The 24,119-nt window shown below is 40.7% G+C and overlaps 2 protein-coding genes across 14 annotated transcripts in view; both read right to left on the reverse strand.

The window, feature by feature from the left end:
* meltf (melanotransferrin) overlaps positions 1-11,185 on the reverse strand; it is a 26,708-nt gene extending 15,523 nt beyond the window's left edge. For both annotated transcript variants that reach the window (XR_004102256.2, XM_031283929.2), the window contains exons 1-15: positions 10,388-11,185; positions 9,668-9,822; positions 7,973-8,072; positions 7,526-7,711; positions 7,283-7,439; positions 6,499-6,566; positions 6,194-6,378; positions 5,384-5,546; positions 5,131-5,273; positions 4,086-4,182; positions 3,797-3,991; positions 3,372-3,525; positions 2,674-2,741; positions 2,392-2,579; positions 1,464-1,656 (exon numbers count right to left, since the gene is read on the reverse strand). Coding sequence is in view for 1 of the 2 variants with exons in the window: in XM_031283929.2 (XP_031139789.1) it covers positions 1,464-1,656; positions 2,392-2,579; positions 2,674-2,741; positions 3,372-3,525; positions 3,797-3,991; positions 4,086-4,182; positions 5,131-5,273; positions 5,384-5,546; positions 6,194-6,378; positions 6,499-6,566; positions 7,283-7,439; positions 7,526-7,711; positions 7,973-8,072; positions 9,668-9,822; positions 10,388-10,436 (2,101 nt within the window). In the remaining variant the exon portion in view is untranslated. The remainder of the gene's footprint in view (positions 1-1,463; positions 1,657-2,391; positions 2,580-2,673; positions 2,742-3,371; positions 3,526-3,796; positions 3,992-4,085; positions 4,183-5,130; positions 5,274-5,383; positions 5,547-6,193; positions 6,379-6,498; positions 6,567-7,282; positions 7,440-7,525; positions 7,712-7,972; positions 8,073-9,667; positions 9,823-10,387) is intronic.
* A 3,481-nt stretch (positions 11,186-14,666) lies between these two features.
* LOC116039125 (discs large homolog 1-like protein) overlaps positions 14,667-24,119 on the reverse strand; it is a 119,485-nt gene continuing 110,032 nt past the window's right edge. For 11 of the 12 annotated variants that reach the window (XM_036007333.1, XM_036007332.1, XM_036007331.1 and 8 more), the window contains 6 exons: positions 23,886-23,936; positions 23,625-23,726; positions 22,353-22,525; positions 22,161-22,270; positions 20,542-20,633; positions 14,667-19,684 (listed from right to left, as the gene is read on the reverse strand). In XM_036007333.1, the coding sequence (XP_035863226.1) occupies positions 19,578-19,684; positions 20,542-20,633; positions 22,161-22,270; positions 22,353-22,525; positions 23,625-23,726; positions 23,886-23,936 (635 nt within the window). In that variant the 3' untranslated portion in view covers positions 14,667-19,577. Of the gene's footprint in view, positions 19,685-20,541; positions 20,634-22,160; positions 22,271-22,352; positions 22,526-23,352; positions 23,456-23,624; positions 23,727-23,885; positions 23,937-24,119 lie in introns of those variants that run through there. The other variant, XR_004898821.1, reaches the window with a different exon arrangement.

Genomic DNA, 24,119 nt, shown 5'->3' on the forward strand with positions numbered 1-24,119 from the left:
CAAACCCCGGGTAAATATTGGGGAAGCATTTGAAAAATGGAGACAGCTTAGAGCCCAAAAGGACACAGAGTTGGCTAATTTCCTCCTGAACAGGTAAGGATTATTTTCAGGCTAATTTATCACAGCTACAAGGGACGGGCATTTTATGTAATTTCAACATCTGTGTACTCACATTGAATTATATAGCTAGAGTACCCGAGTTGGTTACTCGCAAAAACAATTGAGACACAGCCAGTAAAGTGATCCCGACTGGTCCTGGCTAATGCCGCCATGCTAACCCTGCTAACTGCTAACGTTAGCGGAGGACCAGGCAAGCGGGCCACGGCTGTTTACAACGTGTAGCCTGTTCAGTGGCCGTAGCCGACAACGGTGAGTTATTTTAAGCCAAGAGAGGGGGGCTGTAAATCAGGAAGAGAGGACCTTGAGTTGGCAGTGTGTTTAGCAATTGTAGCCGTAATTCTAAGCCAATAAAGTGTGTTTTTCAGTTGGGTGGAAAACGACGGCAAGGTAGCGATTCCTATCGTAATTATGGAGAGGACAGCGAGGTTGTGGGGTTTTTAGCGGTTCCTACTGTAATTCTAAGCCGAAAAAGTCAGTCTGTCAGTTAGGTATAGAGCTCCGCGTGAGCACGGGCTTTTATGACTGTCAATATAACGTTAGCTACTCCGCTGTGCTGTGGAGTAATGTCTGGCTATGTGAGACAAGCGCTTAGCAACATTGTTGTGGATGCTCCGGTCTCAGCCTGGCAACTTCCGTGAACTCCGAGTCTGGGGAGGAGGGGCGGGGGAGTAGCCTGGGGAAAGCCTGACGAACTTCCGGCAAATTTGAGATTTGCTCTGCAAGTCAGTCTGGCGAAGAGCCCATTCAAGCCTTTATTTAATTTGCTACATGGTGTTGTACTGGATAGCCAGACGACGCTCCGTATATCATTAACAGATACTTTAGGAAAATCCACCAAACACCTTGTAAACTTCATCTCTGCCATCATAACGGTCTACTAATGTTTTCTTCTGGTAACCATAGAGCTGTGCGCAAGCGTAGAACTGATCAGGCAGTGTCGTAAAACACGTCGAGTTTCTGCGCATGCGCTGAATTATGCGCATGCGCAGAACGGATCTTACAGGCGCAGAACGGATCTTACAGGCGGTACGGATCGGGTACTGACAGACGGCGAGCAGCTTTTTGTTTACATTCAACATGACGGCTACCGAAGCGCAGCGTCACCCGGATCGTTGGTCTGATTGGTTGAAGGACTATCCAATGCGCCCAGAGGCATTTGAGCGGCGTCCGTTGGTGACGCCCCTTTGGAAATGAACTGTCAATGAACCTTTCCCAGACCCACTCTCAGTTACAACTGAGAAGGGTGTGGTGTCAACCAGGCTAGCGGAGGAGACGACTCTCTCCAGTATTTTGAATTTGTACTGCAGTAACTATTTTAAGTATGCAATTTAGTGTGGTTTTACCTGTGCTTGATGAGTTACATTCCATGTCAACCAGTGAGTCCATGTAGCCCTGGCCCAGCCACTCCTGGTAGCTCTTTCTGTCAGCAACGCCCACAAGGCGAACAGTGGAGTCTTTGAAGATCAGATCTGTGCCCTCGTAGGTCTGCGAGTCAAACATCCTGAAACCAGGACCTGTGTCACTGCCAAAATATGCCTACAGGGAAACAGAGATAAAGAGAAACTGAATAAACACCAAAACTGACACAATTGATTTCCTACATTTCAGTTTCAGCCATTCCTGTAAAATCCTATGTGGATCAACTGGAGAATTGTATTTTGAATGGTACACATTAACACTTCCAATGTTATATTTCCTATTATGTTTTCATGTTGCATGTATTTTTGTGGGAGTAGCCCACATACAGTATTATCTAATGTAGAATACATACAAGGAAGGAAAGAAATGTTCTGTGTTCTAACAGGAAGTATATCACTTGTTATCACCGTTCTCTTAATACATCCATGGTTATCACTAGTTTTATTTTACGAACTATATGTGTTGAATTTATGCTAATTTTACTTCCTCTTCGTTCTGGACATTTCCCTGAGAAAAGAAGGTTATGCTGATGCTGATCTCTAGTACACCAACAAAACACAACGCAGAGCTAAACCCACTTCTCGTAATTAAAGTACAAAAATGTAGAAAAACAACAACATTTAATGAAACCACATTTTTGTCTGCTTGTTTGTCTTTTGGATTAGATTGTCAGATAACATTGCTCATTTATTCTGACTGAGGCTTTCTGGCAGCCAACTATTGATTCCTAATACTGTAAATTCAGTTACTGTGGATGATTACCTACAGTAATTCAGTTTCAGGTCTCTGCACTTTGGCGGCTTTCACCCTCTGACTCGCTCATTAACAGTTCAGACGTATGAACTCTCTTACCTGTGCGCGGTCCAGGAGTCCATAGACAGCGTGGATGTTGGTGTCGGGCCGTACCATTACAGCATGGGAGGGGACTCTAGCCAGGTGACAGTGTCTGTACTGTGTGACCTCGGCTTTACTACCCTGAGAACAGAGCAGCTGGAAGTCTGTAGACAGGAGATCCACTGCCCACGATTCACCAGAGTTCCCTGAACACACACACAAGAGAGGTGGTAAATGATGTCCCTTAAAACTATGAGACCCTTAACAGGATAACCTTTTTATATTTTGGAGTCGTCTTACCATCAGTGTTTTGGAAGACAGTAGTATGCTTCACAAAGGCCACATCTCCATCTCCCTTCGCCAGACACCTGAATGGACAGATAGACACACGGATGGAATTATCAGAACAAAAGATAAACAACTGCACTAGAAAATATCTGGTTCTGTGATAAAAAGTCATAGGCTGTGTACATAAAAAGAAGATAACAACAACTCCCAAAGTGCATTTCAGGAAGAAACATCCAATCATGATGTGTGAAAGCTAAAGACTAGTTTTTTAGATAACTGACAATACAAGCTGCACCTTAAATCAATAAATTATGGATTCTGGGTAAATTTTGGATAAATGCAGCAGCTATAGCGTCGTGTTTTTAGCCAAATTCAACGACAACGTGTTTTGAATGTGCTACTGCTCTGTTTTGTGCCTCTAACTGGCTTCTTCTCCATGGCAACTGCGTCTGAGGCTCATGGGTACTGTAGCATTTAGAGCTAGTGGACAAAACAAGACTTCTCAGAAACAAAGTGGAAATACTTAAAACTGGTGGTCATAACATAAACCTATGGGATTGTGACTTTATCTGTGAGAATCCAGTGTTTCTACGTTAAGTAACATTGAGAATATCATTAAAAGAAACATTTGAATTGGGAAGACGGGGAAAGCGGGGAAAACTTGAGTGAAACATGTATTCCTGATGAGGTGCAGGGGTTTGGGATGTTACCTGAAGGCACCGTCGTATCCATCATACAGGTCTTTTCCTTTCTCACATTTGTTCTGTCCTGAGCTGTCGCCCACACACAGACCACACAGGTTGCTGGGGAAGCCGGGCTGGTTGGCACCTGGTACGCAGCTCTGCTTGAAGAACCCTCCCACCGCTGAGCATCATGGGAAACAGAAAATAGAAAATTCAGGTATTTAAACAAAATAAGTTTTATAACCCAAATGCAAGAAATACTTTCTTTCTCTGTTTTATATAATTTTGTTTTGTTTTTAAAAACATCTTTCACCACATTCTTACATTTTATCGATTGTCAGCATTTGACTATACATTGCTATCAGTTCTGACTACTCCATCTCCAACAGATTCTCACCTCTGCCCACACACGCACGCACGCACGCACGCACGCACACCAATATCCCACTGACCTTGGGGCATCTGACAGTGCTGAGGGGTGATCAGGCCTCTCTCCATCAGCATTGCTACGGGAACGTTCCAGCCAGCGGTGCGACCGTATCCGGTGTGACAGGAGCGACGGCCACGCAGGTCGTCAAGGTTATGGATGTCAACGCTACTTTTCTTCACCACCGCGACTGCATAATACATGGAACCGTCACGGTCCTCTAGAGAACAAAACAACAACCTGTATCTGTTGTCTTTAAAACAAGAATGTGTGACTTTATTTGAGTGTGAGTCTGTGTGTGTTTGTGTTTTCACCTGTGTAGCTCTCGCCCGCAGCAGGGACCAAACCGTACTCTTTGCCTGCTGTGTAGATGTATCCTCCATCCAGAGTGACGGCATCAGCCTCGTTGTTCTACACAAAAAAGTAAAAGGAAGTAATCGGTGTATGTTGGCTGATAGGTGACAAGAAATTTTACTCCATTTTGGAGGAAAAGTTGGCCAGACTTTTCCTCCACCAGCAGGTGTCGCCTGTCTGCTGCCCTGCAATGACACGGTATCTTTCCCTCCTGCTTGCACAGCATGATCAAGTTGCAAATCTTTTTTTTTTTTTTCAGTCCCTCCAGAAAAACGTGATTATGCGATTGCATAATTCAATGCATAATCAGCCAAAGTTTGCATATTTATGCAGGGGCCGCATTTTTTTCACTTCACACAAGAGCAGCCAGTTTCCCCTGTTGCCATGGGAACGTTATGAAATGATGTAATTACGCGACGTGAACATCATCGAAAAGCGCAAACCCCGCGATGAAGCCATGATGAAACCGAAGTTTTTGCAAGTTCCTGCAATTTTTGCAAGTTCCCGCAATTTCATCGTATAAAATTACATAAATATCCTGCATATTGTATCGCATTTTTTAAGAAAACGTGCCGCATAATCAAGGATTTTTGCCTGCAACAATCACAAAAAAACTCTTTTGTCAAGTTAAGTCTAAAGTCTGTCATCATTCCAGACCAGGAGCCAGGATAAAATGACTATGGGGGCTGTTAAAATTAGTGAGGGGGCTATTTTTTTAAATTTAATAATATTCAGCCTAACTATGGAGCGTTATTTACCCCCCTTCCTAAAAAGCTAGCATGTAATTGTACCAGTGGATTCATTATCTAGTTCCTTATGTCTTCACTCTGGCCTGCTACAGTTGTGTGTTACAAATATACTCTCAAAACTCTCAAACATAAATACCAGTATGAGTTTAAATATTCTAGTCTACATCAGACTCTAGTGTTTAATGTTTTAATTTGAAGAGAATTAATACCACTGTAGCTGTTCTTCAGCAAACCTGCAGTAAGAAACATCTGTTACCTTGATTTTCTTCATGCAGTCAGTCACAGAGTCGCCGTAGACACACTTGATGTCTGGAGTCAGACTTTTACTGTTGAAGGCAACGCCCATGTCAGCACACTTCTGCTGCTCACCGCTGGACAACACACACCATCGCAGGACACCTGGGATATTTGTAGTTAGATGGGTGGGTAGTGAAGGAGGAAATAAAGATGAATGGATAGGATAGGTAGCTAGCCCAGGTAACTAGACAGGCTTAACATTTTTATTTCACCTTCAGGTTTACAGTCCATGGCTTTCAGGGCATTATCGTAGAAGCGACCCATCCACTTCTTGGGGTCTGACTCGGCCCCCAGAAACATGGTAGATGACTCTGAGAAGAGTACAGTTCCTCCTCCATACGCCGCAGACGAAAACATGTTGAAGCTTGACTTTTTCTGCAGACAGCATGTCACAAATAGAATCTCACAGTAATGTGGTTAAATGCAAGTCTGATTGCTCATTCACTGTGTCTTAAAGTGCTCATATTATGCTCATTTTCAGGTTCATAATTATATTTAGAGGTTTTATCAGAAAAGGTTTAATTTTCAAAAACCATCATATTTTTGTTGTACTGCACATTGCTGCAGCTCCTCTTTTCACCCTGTGTGTTGAGCTCTCTGTTTTAGCTACAGAGTGAGGCATCTCACTTCTGTTCCATCTTTGTTGGGAGTCGCACATGCGCAGTACCTAGGTAAGGACTACAACCCAGTCAGAAGCAAAGTATGAGGGAGTGCCATGCTAGCAGCTAGGCGAGCATTATAACATGTGTTACAAAGTGACGCACGTTTGTCACGGAAGTAAAGGCTGGACTACAATAGAGCTGTTTGGAGCAGTTTGTGAACAGTGTTTTCTCTGGAAGATGGTAAGTCCCTTTGGGGTGGACTTTGGGCTTTTTCAATTTGTAAACCTATTAGATGCACAAAGATATATATAACACAATAAAGGAAAGGGAAAAAGCCAAAAAGCATAATATGAGCACTTTAAGATACTTTGGCAGCAGTTCTGTTTGTGGGTGTTACCACAGTGAGCTGCTTGGACGTACCAGGCCCTCCGTCAGCATGTTGAACACCACAGAGGGAGTGACGTCATTGCCGACAACAATCCCACGAAATGGGACGCGGACCAGATGGCATGTTTTCCACTGAGAGACAGGAGCTCTGGTGCCGTCACGACACAACAGCTCATAGTCCGATGACAACAGTGGTTTCGCCCAGACAGGACCATTACCTGGTGAGAAATAAATAGTAAGCCAACAGACATGCCGACAAGCTAACGACAAAGTGGCTGAATGTGTCACTAGTTACTGTAATAACCAATTAATGACTATCCAGTTAACTCAGACGTTACCGTCAGTGTGCTCCTTGACAGTTGTGTGTTTTATGAAGGCCACATCTCCTGCATTTTCAGCTATACACCTACGGAGAGAAACATGAAAGAGAGGTTCAGAATGAAAGGTGCAAGCTACTTGCAGAATTTTACACCAGTTGCTTTGAAAGTGTTAGGGTTCCTCAGATCCAGTCTTTTATAAAACATGCTTTGCTTTCTGTCACAAAGAATGCTAACACACTTTTGTATTGGCCTGCTTGAGTTTTGAGATTGACATTAAAGTTTGCACAGACAAGGCTCCCAGACAATAAAGCCTAAAAACTTTGGTTCCCTGACTTTTCTTTGTTAGCATGCTAATGTAATAATCTAAGATGGCAATCATGGTTACAATTATATAATATTATTTGTGATACAATTCTTTGTGCAGCAAAAATTAAATTTTTTCAAGCACCAGAGCTGTACCCTAAAACGGCCCTGAAACCTTTCATTCTCAAAACAGCTTTTTTATTTATATGGAATTATGTATAATGTGGGATGCATAATTTACAAGGCCAGTGGGAGACAGTACCAGTGTTTATTGCACATTCATTTAGATAAAATTGCATTATTAATACACTCTTATTATTGCTTAGATTGATACCCTTAAGATTAAATTTGTTATATAAGAGATATAAATATTTATTGAGAAGTCATAGTTCAAACCTGTACTAATACTGGTAATAGTAGAGGATAGGAAGAACTTGACAGGTCTCAGAGTGAACATGTATACACACAGTTCGGTAGAACTGTAACTTCTGTGTGTTACCTGAAAGCTCCTTCATAGCTGAAGTATCTCTCTTTGTCGCTCATCTCACATTTGTGCTGTCCGTTGTCATCGCCTTTGCACAGCTGACACAGAGACATAGGGTCACCAGTCTCCTGTGCTCCCGGGACACAGCTGGCATTGAAGAAATGTGCCACACCTGACCACACAAACACACACGTCTCTGCAGCTTTCTGTATGTATGTCTATGTATGTATATATACATGTATAGTGCATGTTTTCTACCCTGTGGGATGTTGCAGCCCATCACAGACATGTAGCCCTGGTCTATGAGGTATCCTAAAGGCATATTCCAGCCAGCTGTTCGGCCTTTGCCAGTGTGGCAGCTCTTCTTTCCTGCCAGGTTGTTGATGTTGATGCCAGAATTCGCTTTCTTCACCACAGCAACTGCATAGTAGGAGGCACCAGTACCTGGGGCAACAACAGCACAGGTGTTAACACACATAACTATGACATTTTGGCTCAGTATTACCAGGCAATTGAAATATAATCTAGGAGATCAAAGTGCAGACTACCACTCCTGTTTTGAAATATCCCACATGCAGTACAGAGATTAAAAATCAAGGTAACATATGTGATAACTCAGGACATGCCTGCCTGAATTAACTTTCTCCAGGTTGCCCACGATAAATAACGCAAAATAAAAGTGTAACTGAATTTGTTCAATCTTACCATCAGGTTTTGATTCACTGGCAGCCATCTTGAAGGAAGCGCTCTTCCCCAGTCTGTAGATGTCAGTGCCAAACATGGACAAGGCATCAGCTTCTTTTTTCTGCAAGGACACAGCAAAGAAAAAGATGAATGATGTTATAAATATCATTTTATTCTTATTCTTATTCAACTTTATTGTCATTGCACATGTCACAAGTACATAAGAACGAAATGTAGTGACATTTTATTAAGAAGCATAGGGAGTTTTTGTGGCCTTGTGAAGCTTTTGTTAAATTTAGCTCTGGAACTAAACAAACATATCTTTCCTCTTAAAATAAGAATATGAAAGATTAGAGATGTGTTTGAGAGGAATACTTAAAGCTTTATTGTGTAATGTTTTGAGTTGATTCTTAGAAAAAACCCCTTTGTTCTTTCACAAATATGTGCTCATTCATGTGTAATTACTTCCACCAACTAATCAAAGTATTCTCGTACGCGTAGAATCTGCCATTCTGAATCATTCAGAATACATACGAGTGACTTGCTCGAATGACAGCCGCCATGTTGCGCCTCCATCTTTAAAATACATTAGCCAAAGAGGGACATACCTCTGCCTTTCGCGCTTTAAAACTCAGTGGCACCGTGACGAATGCCAGGGAGGGGGAGAAGATAACAGAGTTACTTACCAGATAAGGAAGTTAAAAAGAGAATTAAAACGACAACGCGACAGGCAAAGCAAGTGAACGAAGTCGTACTTCTTGGAATAATACGGCCACTGTATTATTACAGTAGGAGTTAAAATGCGCTCGGAATGGGAGGGCTAGTTGGTTGTCATATACAATTTCACCGCTAGATGGGAGAAATTCTTACACAATGTAGCTTTAATAGCTTTTTGTACATATATCTAGGGCTGGACAATTAATCGAAAATGTATCGACATCAAAATTCTGAAGCTGTTATCGACGTATTTTTCCCATGAGAATAATTTCGATAATTTATTCCTGTTGATAGGCCTACTTTCTCCTTAAAAACATTCTACCGCGTGTGTAGTCACGTGACTTCACCCGGACCGTGGAACACATAATGGAGGATAACTCAAACACCAAGTACGAGTCAACTGAGCAACAAAAAACGCAGTGTCCGTCGCCTGGAAACATTTTGGCTTCAGAAAAGATGATTTAGAACAACGTGATTAATTTTCGTTCATTTATCGTTATCGAGGTAGAATGCAATTAATCAATCGTGATTTTGATTTTAGGTCATATCGTGCAGCCCTACATATATCAGGTATTTACTTATGGGGAAATAATCCACACATTAACGCTTGTGTTTCACTTATAGACTGTATATAGGTTTCACTCCAAGTTCAGCTTCTGGTAACTAAGACAATCCTGTTGTCAGATCAAAAATCTTCCAGTTTGTGGTTGTCATAAACAACCCAGTGTGCTGCCTGATAACTGTATCACCTATTACCAAGTTAAATGCATCTTTATAGGCCTTGTTATCTGATGCCTGATTGTGTGTTCTGCCACTCAAATTATTTTATTAGCTAATGAGTCCTCTGATGTCCTGACTGATTAATGTAACTACATTAATAATATATTATACAGTGCAAAAAGACTGTATGGTTATGAAGCAACGACTATAGTCACAACCTATTCAAACATGTTGACCTCAAGATGTATTCAATTAAAGTTCCTGTTGTCAAAATCTGACCTGTAGTTTCTGAACGCAGCCCTCAACTGTCAATCCGTTGACGCAGCGGAGAGACGGACGGATGGAGACATCGGCGAAAGCCTGCGACATGGCCTGACATTTCCTCTGCTCTGAATCTGAGATGGTGCACCATGTGATGCTGCTCTGGCCAAACACTGAGAGAGAGAGAGAGAGAGAGAGAGAGACACACACACACACACACACACACACACACACACACACACACACACAGAACACTCATCATTCTCTTATTAAACCCTTCCATGATTCTAGTATCCGACAACTATGACAATATTCTGCCATTTCCACTGTAGCTACTCTCTGCATCAGTACAGTGCTCCCCAACCAGGACCCCTCAAAGGGTCACAATATAAATCTCAGGGATGACATAATGAATATTAAGATGGTGTGATGTGTTTTAAATATGCTTTCTGATGTTTCTCACATTTTACTTTTTTTTTTGTGAAATACTGAAGAGCTTTACCTCTTAAGACTTCTAAAAACTATTCAAATTAAACAAACGAAAGAAGGGAATATATTTAAGATGACCTATGCAACCTGTACAAATGGTCATAAGTAGACATGGCTTTTTTCTTTAATAATTTCAAAAAAACTAATATAAGAAATATATAAAATATAAATTATATATATACAAAAATGTGAGTTCTGTGCAACTTTACAGTGGCTATACTGTAGTTAATAAAAAAAATCAGCTCTTACCAGTTTGTAGTATTAGCAGCAGAGCTCCCGCTGTCCTCCACATGGCCATGGCCTCTTCTCTTTTCCTCTCGCTTTTAGGTAAAATAATCTCCTTTTTCTCTCCTCAACTATATATGATGACTCTTGAGTCAAAGTCCAACTTCTATCTTTAAGACACGGCTTAAAGTCCTCATGCGAAGCTCAGAGAGGCAGTAGAGGCTGTATATTTTAATGATTTACAACTCCATATCTACAACATGTCAATCAGGAGTCACACGGCTCTCAGCTCGAGTATTCAAAGCTCAGTATAGAGGTTACGAAGCGTGCCTCTCTGGTGTACCTGGTCTGACACGTCTCTGCCGCTGCTTCTTGGCTGCAGGCCAAAGTCCGGACAGAGAGGTCTTTTACAGTCAGAGAACCCCACCTCTGCTTTTCTGTGTGGTGCTTTTCCACTGATGGGAAAAAGGAATGAAGGGATTCAGGCCAACACAGTGAGGCCGTTGGTCACTGACCTACTACTCTGAGAGGAACAACACAGAGACAAAAGGAGTCTGTTTGGTTGACAACTTTGACCTTGTCTCTGACTTTTAATAGATTGTCCTGAACAGAACATGCAGGTTAATCAAGTCAGCGATTTACAGACACTGTGAACTGAGCCTTTTTACCAGGCAAAAGCAAATCCTACTCACTCTGGTTGTGATGTCATTTACTCCATTAGTTATTGGTTTTCTAAACAAAATGCTATTTGGTCTGTTATCAGCTATGGATGTCATACAGTGCCCCTGTTTCTTTCTCTTGTTTATTTATTTATTGATCATTTTTCTATGGCTCTCTCTCTGATTGTTTTGGTGAGAATGGCAACAGCGGCGTTGGCGCTAACCTGTGTGTGTTTATTTGTATAGGTATGTAGGCCTATATATTGTATGTATATATACATAATATATACAATCCAATATATATAATCAATTGCCATTTTTATTCATTGTTGGCTACTGACTGCTGTTTGAGTACTTTTATTTTTGATCTTTTAGTTTATTTAAGTTAAATGATCTGAATACTTCCTCCAAAACTATTTATTTCATAATTTGTCTTTGCCAAAAGGCCTCATATCTTTTCTAACAGACATTCCTGTCACAAAAGATATTCAAAGCCACCTGACTTTCAAAAATTCCCCTAACTTTCATGCTCAGAAGCAGAGTCATAGATCAAAATGAAATGAATGAATCTCCTCAACAAAGACGGAGGGTGTAGTTGTAGCAAGTAGCTGCTTCACATATCAAATTACTTTCAGGAGACTTATAATACAAAGTAAACAGGGTTACTACAGACAGAACAGCTTTATTGGGTACACAACTTCAACAGGTTCTGCCCCTTTCTGCAAACTATAAAGTATATGCCAAATGGAAGATGCAGGATATGATTATACATTATGATAGTAAAATATTTCTGCTGACATTTCAAATACAGGAAGGCTGCTAATCATAAAAATCTGTAATTGCTCTGATTGTTCCTCTGTGTTCATACTCTGGTAGTTGGCCAACAACGAACATCAGGCCACCAGAGCATGGGCAATTGGAATAAAAAACACTTGGTGTACAAGGAATGAAGGCAACAACATAAGCTAATATATCTGGTGCTAAAAACCTCTAAATGAAATTATGGTCAGACAATGCAATTTTAAAACATGACCGCAGGTGGACCCCTCCAATGGTTACAGCTGGGAAGAGTAATTACAGTTCAACGCATTCTCATGAACGGGTTCGTATGTTATCGTATGAAAAGTTATGCACACTAAAACGTATGATATATACGGAAATTAGGAGATCGCCGGCAGGTCACATGACATCGGCTACAGAGCTCCGTGCTACAGAGTGGCAGTTGCTAGCTGTTTAAGCCGTTACAAGACTTCGTGACGCCGGCTCCAGACCTCCGTCACAACTCGTCGTATCAGCAGCAGTTAATAGATGTGTTTAGCCGCTACAGAGCTGTGTGACACCGGCTATGGTGCTCCGCATGGTGCTCCGTCAGGTCAGTGGTAGTCAGCCCAGTCTCATGGCAGTTTGTGAAATTGTCACGTTATTGAATCTATTGATTCGTGAACAGGACACGAATATGTCGTTTTTTTTGTGTAGTGATTACGAATTTTAATTTAATGTATTTAAATGGGAAGCATATTTCGTGATCACAGCACGACAACGGTAGGGAGTAGTATGAAAAGCAGAAAATCCGCGTAGGGAGGTTGGTCGGGGTGGTGGATGGGTCAAACAACACAGGCCTTTCACCCCAGAGACTAGGGTTCGCGTCCTGCATGTTGCAGTTCCTTTCCGCGTTATTCTCTTCCTAACCACAACCATCCCGTTGTTGTCGGCGTGTCCGGCGTGTGACGGTTCCTTTCCCAGTTCTTTTTTTTCCTAACCTCAACCGTCCCGTTGTTATGGTTTTTCATGTACCCGTTGTTGTGTGCCACAGAGACCGTGGACCGTGTGGCGGTCCATCCCGTTGTTGTCGCGGGCGTGTGGCGTTTAATTTCCCCGTTGTGGCCACGTGTGGCGGTCCGTTGGTCCATCCTGTTGTTGTCGCCGGCGTGTGGCAATTTCCCCGTGGCAGTTCGTGAAATGGTAACGGTCGAAAATCGTGACCTGTACACGAAATAAACGAGAAAATCGTGACCTATACACGTATCAATAAATAAAAATAACGTGACTATTTACCCGAGAATAGGTGACTGTGAGCCAGGTACAGAGCACCGCAAGTCATTTCGGCGGGGATTACGGTTAAAACTATAGTGCGTAGTTTCTGCCGCCCCCATGAGGAATTCTAAATTACAACAAAACTGTCGGTGCGTCCACATGATATAAGCCTTCCATGACCGCGCACCGCCCCCCCTCCTCCACGCAATTGCTAGCAACCAAGGAGGACACAGAGGAATAAAAAACACAAAAGTCACCGGACGCCACAATCTTCAGAGTTGTGTGGAGCTGCTAGTCTTAATTAGCTTTGTAGCAAATCATTTGACAATGGCTTGAATGTAACGCACGTTCATTAATATCAAAAAGGTACGCACTAAAGCTTTAAGTTTAGGCAAGAAAAAGTGAGCGTTATGCAGTGACGAAAATTAAGTTTAGGCACCGAAATGACTAATTAAGTTTAGGAAAAAGATCGTGGTTTGTATTAAAACACTCTCAAGGAACACGCATTTCCATAAATTTCCATAAATTTGGCTGCAGAAACTGTAGCTATTTAAGTCAGGTTACGTTTTTGCTGCTCCAACATTCACAAGGCAGCGTGACAGAGTGAGGATGACACAGAGGTGAAAGACAGACTGATATGTCAGAACGCTGCTACTTTCCCTTCTCAACCTTCAGCACCTAACATTAGCTGACCTGAGAATCTGTTGTCGAATCTGACTTTCTGTCTAAAATCATAAACTTATGAGCTGTGTCACACTATGCACTGCACACAAAAAAAAATCTGCTTGTTAACAGCAGATCCTGCTGCCCCTCACATGTTTCACAATGAAACTCTTTTTAATTGTCACGTACAGCAGGCTCTGTGTGCATCCAAAGCACCTATAAAGACATTTTAAGATATTTACAGATTTACAATTATTAGTAGGTGTTTTAACAGGTGTTTCATTCTCTTCACATCCTGTGGTTGATTTCTTGCCAAGTTTGAATTATCTATGATCTCATTTCACTCTGTAGTTCACAGCAGGAAATTACCTCTGATTACTAGATGAACTCAAGGAGAGTGATACTGTCAACTTTGGACCCGATGCATTTGAATGAGGTGAGACAGAAGCTGAATGTGAGATCAGTGAAGCTGATTATGGATTGACATCTTTGACCTCAGACATTCCTATTTTGTAGAATTAAGGAAATTTTTCTCAAAACATCTAAAACATATTCAAACAGGCAATAGTAGATTCCTCACAAAATATGTCCTTCATATAATATTTGCCTTTCATTTATCTCTCTGTATCCTTTTCCCTCAATTTATTACATGTTTAATCTCTATGGCTGAGAACACGTTTGTGCTCATTTTTGTAATTTCTGAATTATTTCCTAATCATTTCTCCATGGTTTCCTATAGAACTATCTAAGTTGGTACTAGTTAGAAAGAAAATAGAGAAAGTATTCACTTGGTACACTTTGGATTTAAATATATTTTATGTGCAAGTGTAACCCAGAGTCTTTAACTGGGCATGTCAAGCTGTACATGCAAAAATACATTTCCCTGTCCGATTCAACATATAATACAGTTTTCAATGACAAATGAATAATGAATGAATACTTACTTCGGTGTGAATGGTACTTTTATTTCAAGAACATTCCTATTTTCTTTAATTAATACCAAATAGTAGAGTTCTTTCCAGGACACCCATTAACTTCAATTGATACGTTTGACTGCATTTGATACGTTGCAATTGATACGTTGTGTTCATGAAAAACTAAGTATTGAATGTGAATACTTTCTAAGTAGAAAACAAACAAAACTATTTCATTCCACTAGCATTTAGTTAAGGAATTTAGTAAGACTCAGTACAGCACATGCCCCACATGAGGTCTTCTTTTTCACTTAATTGCTGTCAGGTGTCACCTCTTTCACATAAACTGAACAACAACCTTTTGGCTCTGCAGCAGCACAGACACTAACTGATTAACTAGAGCAATTGTGAGTGAGAGTTATGTATGAGGGAGAGAGAGAGAGAGAGAGAGCGTGTGGAAAAGAAAGATACCGTTTGTGTGGGTAAAACATAAGGATACAGACTTTTGAAAATATGAGCACATGAATGATTTGAAATCTGACACTTGTTTAAACGAGTGTACACAGAATTAGTGTTGCTTTTAAGGTTGTGAAATGATATTGACCTCTAGTGGCTGAGGATTTTCAGAAAATGAATAGTAATATCAAGCTTAGAAAAACTGACCATGTTTTGATTCTCAGAATTAAAACAAAATTATATGTTCATGTTCTACCATGGTTGTAGTTCCACTGTGCCGTGCTGCAGGTTTGGCTCCAGGAATGGAGATGTCGCCTAATTGGTCTACCATTTTGGTCCAGATGGACCTATCAAAATATCAGATGGATTGCCAAGAAATTTGGTACAGGCATTCATGTTCCGTAACTTTGGTGATGCTCTGACTTTTCCTCTATGCCACCATCAGGTCAACATTTGTTTGTCCAATACTTTGGTTTATGACCAAATTCCTGCAGCCTCAGCTGTACTCTGTGTTTAGTGCTAATCAATTAGCAAATGTAAGCATGCTACTCTAAGACAGTGGACATCCCAGAGTCACTAGCGCCGCTCTAGACTCTAATGATAAAATTAAGTGGCATTTTTTTAATTCATTAGAGTCAGCAGAAGAAGCTGGGTGTCTCTGCTCAACATAACCATATTAGACATTAATAGAGACCACTGCAAACTTGCAGTAGAAGTTAAAGTGGAGGAAAATATATTAATATTTACAGTTATTATATCATATTCACATTCATACACATTCCACAACACAAAACAGAATAAGCATCTCCCGTCATTGGTCGAGGGATTTCAGTAAATCTTAATAAATACTTTTATTTTTTTTTGTACCAAAATAGGCAGTTAGAGCAGGGATAAATATTATAATATGTTAGATATAGATCTGTAATAGATTCTTTGCATCGGTGCTTTACTCTAACAGACAGTGACATGGTCCCCTGGCTAAAACACACAGCCAGAGTCACACAGAGAATCCAGTTCTGTCAACTGACAACACCACTGGTTTACTGGAGTGATAGAGGATTATAGATGGAAAGAATTCATTTAACTGGACATTCTGTGAAGAAATATTAAAGCTTTTAACACACATGTGGTCACAACTATCTATTATTTGGGTCAAAGAGCTACTTTGTTGACAGAACTGTATTTCTGTACGTCTCAGCTTGGAGGAGTCGCCCTGGGGGGGTTTGAGGGTGGAGATGGGAAGTGGTTGGCTGGTCCATACACGGGTTGTGTTACCAAAAGCATCTCGGTATTTCAAATGTTACGCTTAACCACGGAGGTTATTGTCATGTTTCAGGTAAGCCCCATTTGTGACTTCACTCTCTTTTAGCCACCGACTCCAGAGGGAAATATCTGACTCTTTAGCTGCTCAATGCTCCACTATGTTCACCAGCTAGATGTGTCTGTCTGCTGTTTGGTGCTGAGCAGGTAGTGTACGTTGAGTTTTTAGAACCATTTCACTAAAAACAGCTGCCTGCTGCAGCCAAAATGAGTGCTGTAAGAATGAACCAAAGCAGTGAAGTTGCAGCCGGACAGCTAAACGATCTGAAACTCACTATAAAGCAGATGAGAGCTGCAGATTCAGCTGATAATTCTCTTTGTCACATTGTTTTCACATTGTCACTTGATACATAGTTATAAAAATATTGATTATAGTAGCTGTAAGAGAAAAGCCAAATTGTAATTTCTTTACCTGTTACCTAGCAGAGGGTTGCGCCTTCAAAGGTATTTTTGTGATGTCACAGATGTCTACTATCTGCCCGGGAAAAAATGCTCGAGGCTAAACCAACATTTAAATGGTTTATTTCCACAGACTGTGAGACTCTGATCCTGCCACCAACTGTCGATCAAGATGTGACCCCTGGTTATACTCATGCTCATGCATGATACAAACAAATCAGGGATCCACTTGTAAAAACATTGCTCCTAGCACTATTTAGGCTACTCAAACTATTTAGCACAACATGTAAATTAAACTGATAAAAAAAGATTAGGACAATAAAACAACCGCAGTGCTCTAAAAAGATGAAGAGAAGCTAGGTTTCAGCGCATACTGAGATTTTTTTCTTTTGTTTTTGGTCAAGTAAAGTTTAATATATTCTGTGAAGTGTGTTCACCTCAGTCAAGTGATGTGCAAAGCAAGGGTCTACCTGTACTGTAGTAACTAAGTTGCATGTTGTAGCACCTATATAAAACAGGAAACTTAAAAAAAAAAAAATCATTTTCCAGAAATTGGATCTGTCTGGGCAGACTGTAGACATCTGTGTGACCATGAAAACACCTTTGACGATACAACCCATTAACGGCTCAAAATATAACCCATTGATTGTTCACCATGTGCCTGTATCATGGAGTGACCTATGGAGCACTGGTCACAAATGGAGCTAGTTTCAGGTGTTGTAAATCCAGCATGAAAAAAAAACCTGTTGCAAAAAGAGTTAATGCAGTTGATCAGTGGGCCATGACAGTATCGTTTACCAGAGGAGTACACCTGATGTCTTCAACAACGCAACAATAGCATGACATACAGCAAGTGACTATAAAGAGTTCCCTGACCTCGTGCGCTCTTTCAAACCAGCATAATAACCACTGATGGCTGAAAGTACAGTGAGTGTATCACACGTCCAAACACCAGAAACACAGAGATGGGATCAGTTCTGTCACGCTAAGATGCTTTTAAGAAACCAGCCCCCATTAGTGCAACTGCATTAAATAGGAAAACTATGATGCTGATGCTGATGATTATGATCGTGATGATAGTGTTGATGAAGAAGAAGATACACTGTTTAATGCTGGAGTGCTCGACTAATGTCACAATGTGACTGTGGAGGAGAGAGATGAAAGCATGAGATGGAGAGGAGGAAGAGGAAGAGGAGATCTGCAGGATCTGGGCCCGTATTTATCAAACTGCTTGAATTAAAACATTGGACTTAAAATGCCTTACTTTTACCCTCTTAAATGTGTTTTGGAAGAATTGTACAACATATTATTGGTCACGATGGGCAATACTTTAGCTATAAGCAATATGTTTGATTCTAATAAAAAAAATTTTTTACACCATTATTTGCATTTTTTATTTGAACACTTAATAGGATTACTACAATACTTTTTCTTCTCTTTGCTTCTTGTGTTTATAAGGGTGCAAACAACAAGAATAAAGCTGTCATTGATTTTGTTTGCAATCCCTTTCCATGCATCTTCATTACCTGCACCTCAATATCTGTTTTCTCTGGTGTACCTCATCTACCAACAGCACAGCTTCTTTCATGCTCCAGTTTCTATTTTAGTCCATATTTGTATATTTATTTTATTGTAAATATATATGATTGTTTTAAATTTTACATGCTATTTGCTTCTGGTGATATTAAGGATTTCACACAATTACATTTACTTTTTAACAATACAAAATCAAATTGGCTGCTCCTACTCTGAGCATACATGTAATTGATCATGTGATCATGAGACGCTTGATAAATAACTTCTAATCATTACTTTGAGCAAATAACCTTTTTTCTGGCCTATTTAGGTTCTTAAGTATAATGTTCAGAAACGTGATAAATACAGGCCCAGGGCTCCAAATGGACTATGAGGCCTTTTACTTAATTTGTTGTTGAAGAAAAATATTTTTTTTCACCTTGCCTTTTAGGGCTTTCGTACCATACTTATCTATTTTAAAGTTCAAAATCTAATTTACAAGAAATATCAAGAGTCTCAATGATATTATCAGTTATGGTTTTTTGTTACATCTATTAATTGTACTATAGGTTTATTTTGGCTCTTGGTACCAAAATGTTATCAAATGTTCACCTCATATCTAAAGTCTGTAGTCTAAAGGGGAAAGGAGGAGGAAAGGATGGGATATGAGAGAAAGATAGAAGAAAGACTAAACGGGAGCAATGCCATGAGGAAAGACAGACAGACTGGAAAGGAGATCAAGATTTTGTCCCAAAAACATGCTCTTAAAGCTACAGCGTGCAAAAGTCTGCCTCTTGGTGACAATATTATCATTACAAACCCATACATGAATGCATTACCCTTCGTTAATATGAAAACAACAACGACAACAACAATAAGAAGAACAATAATGAAATCAAATTAGATAATGGTACATGTCGCCTTGATTTGAAACCCCTCCTTAAACATTAAGGAACTGAGCTGTAGGAAGATCTACCAATAGGCTGCTGGACAGACATTAGCCCCTCCCACTTCAGGAAGTAGCAGTCCCAGATAGTCCCAGCCTCGTCCATCTTTATGTGCTTGTGTAAATGTGTGTGTTTGTGTGTAGTGATGTGTGTGTACAAGAGAGCGAGAGAGAGAGAGAGAGAGAGAGAGAGAGAGAGAGAGAGAGAGAGAGAGAGAGAGAGGAAGCAGGCTGATAATAGAAAATAAGAGCTGTAGGAAGTGTTAGCTAGAGTGACGTGTGTGATCATGTAGTATGTGTGTGTTTATTCAGAGTCGGTCCTTGGTGGGCACCCAGATGTAAGGACCAGACTGCTCCTCAATGATCTGCTTCACCTGCGAATACACTTCCTCTAGAGACGAGCCCTGGACGATAGCTACAGACAGAAAGAGAGAGAGAGAAAGAAATGAATATCCACAAAAGACATTTACCAAAACACATTAAACCACAGTGTGTGCAGACAGGAACCATAATCAAAATATCCAATAAAGTAATAGTAGTAGAGTAAAGTTCCTCATCTGTGTATTTTGAGTGTGTGTGTTTGTGTATGTTTGTTTGCTCTTTACACACAGACTTCCTATATGCGAAAATAAAGTGATGAATCTGCCCCCCCTTCACAGTTTTTATTATGGCTGAAGGACCTTTGTTGCACCACTCTCTCTCTCTCTCTCTCTTGTTTTCCTATTTCACCTCTCTCTCTACACCTCAACTGCTAAATAACAATAAAAATACCACACATAAAAACACTTGTATCACATCCAAAGTTCCATTCATTGGCAGTTCTGGAGCTTTCAATTATTTCACATGATCTTCCTCAACATGCCACAATACAGTGTGTTTTTGTTTTGTTTTAATTAGTGAGCTTTAGAGGGTCCAGTAGACAGATTTTTGAAATTTTGCTAGAGTAGGTGAGCTGTTCCCCTCTGCGTATTTATGCTACGCTACAGTAGGCTAACCACATCCTGATTCCAGGTGCGTACTAAAGGCTCAGATATGAGAGTACTAGGCTCTCAATCATCTCATCTAACTCTCAGAAAGAGAGCATATTACCCAAGTGGACTCTTCCCAAGAACTCTTTCTTGAACCTGAGCTGTCAACTTCCTAGAAATGTCTGTCTCCCATGGAAAACAGACTTCTATTCCCACATGACGTCATCACAGACAATCCACAGAACATTGATGGGTTAAGGTGCTTGCGTTTGTATGTGTACGTGTTTGTGTGCTGGCAACTAACCAGTGAAGAACTCTGTGAACTCCTGCTCCAGTTTGACAGCTCTGTCGAAGGTCTTCCTCGCCTGCTCCTCAGTGAAACGCTTGTTCATCTCTCTGGAGAGATAGGCAAGAGTTACACATATCAAAGTACAGAACAATCATTTCAAATATCTTTTACATGAAACTAAATCCCGAGGAACTTTTGATCTCACTGTGAAATTCAACAGTGGTCAAATGACATGATGATACACACTGTGATGAGTGAAAGAGAATATAGCACTAACCAAGTTGCAGCTAGCCTACCGTATGTCTGAAGGTAGCTAGAGACAAATATTTTATAAATAAAACAATCATCCTGTATGATTGCATGACTTCTGGGGTTTTTCACAGACTTCAGTCTCAGGTTAACCAGATAACACAAGATATTCTGGGTATGTTGACATTGCTTTGTACTTTGTAGTACAAGCCTCTGATCTATGCATATTGCATTAAACGTCGTAGAATAAATGTAGTTTTTAAAAGATCTGTAATTTATTAATTTAAATGTGATTTCAGAAAAGCGAAGGACATTTTTTTGTTTTTTTTGTTATGTATATATATATATGTATATATATATATATACATATATATATATAAGTTGATGTTTATCATACTCATAGAACACTGTTTATGTTACCGCCAGTGTCCAGTGGTCACACACAGCATTCCGGTTTGGAGAAAAACGTGCTCTGGTTTATTGGCATTTCTTTAAACTAATCACAATCAGCTTGGGCGGTGCTAAGCGCCGAGTGGAGCCACGCTGCCGCTGCAAAACAGTCTCAGGAAGGAACTTGTTTTGGTGGAACATGTGTACGTTCAAAGGTTGTTTTAGTCGTGCAACAGAAAACTCAGATTGGACAGATAGTCTAGCTAGCTGTCTGGATTTACCCTGCAGAGATCTGAGGAGCAGTTAACCATAGTCCTCAGAAATCCACCTTAGTTTAAAATTACTACACAAAAAAAGCAGAAGGTAACGGACATCCGAAAACAGACATCCGAAAAGAGTGACATCCGGCGGAATTTCCGGCAGAAAGAGAGTCTCGTTTGAGCAACGTCGTGGTATAGACTACTGCCAGTTATACCAGGGATGTTATGTTGGTGGTGTTAATATTAAAGGCAGGGGTAGTAATGTTGAAATGCTAGCAAGATTTGAAAGTACAATCTCCTCGGGTCTCCGTCTAACCCCCACGCCCTGCCCTCAGGGCTACGACCCACACGCAGACGTGCACGAGCACCGCTGCTTCAGAGCAGAGTGGAGAAAGGACCGCAATTTTACTTCATGTCTCATTCACTGGTAAGCAATCAACTAATATTATCATACCGCATGTTTAAAACAAACATGACTGCTGTTAGCAATGCGGCGACGACACACATTGTGCTCAGGCTCAAAAACGGGAGGCGTAAGAGTATGCGCAGCAGGGCAAGGAGGCATTTCATTGGTTCTTTCCAAGCAGCTCGCAAGGCAGTGATTGGTGGGTGTTTTCACAGGATTAGAGCAGCTACAGATGACAGATCTTTTTCGCTGCTTTTTCAGAGGCCATAAGTTATTTATTGATGTCGGGGTGTAAAGACCATTTCAAACAAGGTTTAAAGGTTACTTACAGGATGTTGTCGACATTGCGTGGTCTAATGAAGACAGCGATGGGATGGAGGCCTGCCAACTGGAGACGCTTTATCGCATTCCCTGATACATCCAGTATGCAGTGTTTACCCTGCGAGAGAGACATAGAGTTGTTTTTGTTTCCTCTGTCCTTTGTATTTGTATCTTTCATGGCATTCTCTCTTTAAACTCACCTTGTCAGCGACTTCTTTGACCGACTGTATGCTGGTTCCATACAGATGGTTGTTATACTGTCCAGCCTCTATGAACTTGTGTTCCTGGATCTCTTGCTCCATGAGCTCTCTGGAGGACATGAAGTGGTAATCTCTGCCGTCCACCTCATAGTCTCGCCGCGGCCGCGTTGTGTCTGGGGATCAAATGGTTTACACACATTAAGCTATTATTTAGGAATCAGTATATATATATGAGGATCAGGTCCCTTTCGTTATATGTGCTGTTTTGTACTGTGGCAATTGACATGTGTCAAAAACTATTTTAGGCTTTAAATGTGGTGGTATTTGGTTGATGCTATGTACTTTTCCCTTTAAAAAATGAATGAGGAATAAAAAATAAAACTGTAAAAGTATATCTTTTCATTCAACTCCATATCCATCTTAAGCACATCTTTTATTACATATTTATATCTAAAAAGGACAAATATACTGAAGGAAACAAACAAACAAAACCAACAGATATGATAAGGTAAAAACGTCGGTTTTCCAGCTCGCTCGTTTTTTTTATAGATTGGGTAAAAGAACATTTTAAGGCAAAAGACTGAGGATTTAAACTTTAAAGTGACTGAAATACAACGGCGTAATGGTGGATCTTCTTTACGGCAGTATTGCGGAATCTCTGTGTAAAACAGCCCAATGTTTTTCTCTTTGTCCGTCATCTCCAGCCATATTTATAATTCCCCAAACCCCTTCCATCCACCTGATGCCCTCGGACTTTCCCTCACCTCATTGCACCGCCTGTCTGCTCACCTGTCCCCTCTTTCCTCATCAGTGCTCTAGAACCAGCCCATTTTCGTTCACCCTTTTTCAGTTCAGCGTAGTTGCTTTGTTGGTTTCCTGCTTTGTGCTTTTGTGTCTGTGTGTCTACCCTCTGTATGTTTACCTGGACCTGTACCTACCTACCTACCTGCCTGCCTGCCTTCCTGTACCTGCCTGAAAGCTATTTCACCAGTAAAATCACTGAAGTCATCCTTCTGCCTCCTCAGTCTGCATTTGGGTCTGCCTATCCCAGTTGCCCTGCATAACCCGCCGTGACATTTACTTCTTCAATTCATAAACCTTTGCTGAAAAGTAGACGACACAAAACTAACATTTTATTTCACATCAGCTGTCATTACAGAATTATAAACATTTTTTTTTTTGTGTTCATAATGTGTCTTTGCCTTGTGTGCAAAGTTCCAGCATTAGTGAAGATGTGACAGCTGGGATTCATCACACAGTTAAGACACTCACGTGGGACGCAGGAGCCAAACTTGTCAGGGAACTCGGATATGAGGTCATCGTTGATCCGATCTTTCATTGGTCCAAGCACGATGACTGGCCGTGTGTAACTAACTGTGATATGACAAACAGAACCAGGTCAACACAAACACACACAAAGATACACTGAGTAAGTTGATTTATGCAATGCCCACACTTGAAAATAAAAACTGATATATTATACTTTTATTATTATTAAACTAATAATTTGTGTTAAGCACTGAAAGCACTGACCTTCCTGCTGTATGACAGGTTGGTAGGTGAGTAATGTCTCCTCCTGGCCAGCTGATCGGACAAAGAGAAATGATGGACACATTAAAAGGTACAGTGAGTGGGATTAATGACAAAACACTCCCGACCCTTTTCTACTTGTGGACTAAACTTCTTCAACAGCTCTGCCAGAAGCAGGCTGGAAAAGAAGAGAAAGGCAACTCTATCTCTCTCTCTCTCTCTCACTCTCTCTCTCAC

This window comes from Sander lucioperca, chromosome 11 (genome assembly GCF_008315115.2).
Source record: "Sander lucioperca isolate FBNREF2018 chromosome 11, SLUC_FBN_1.2, whole genome shotgun sequence".
Classification (NCBI taxonomy): Eukaryota; Metazoa; Chordata; class Actinopteri; order Perciformes; family Percidae; genus Sander; species Sander lucioperca.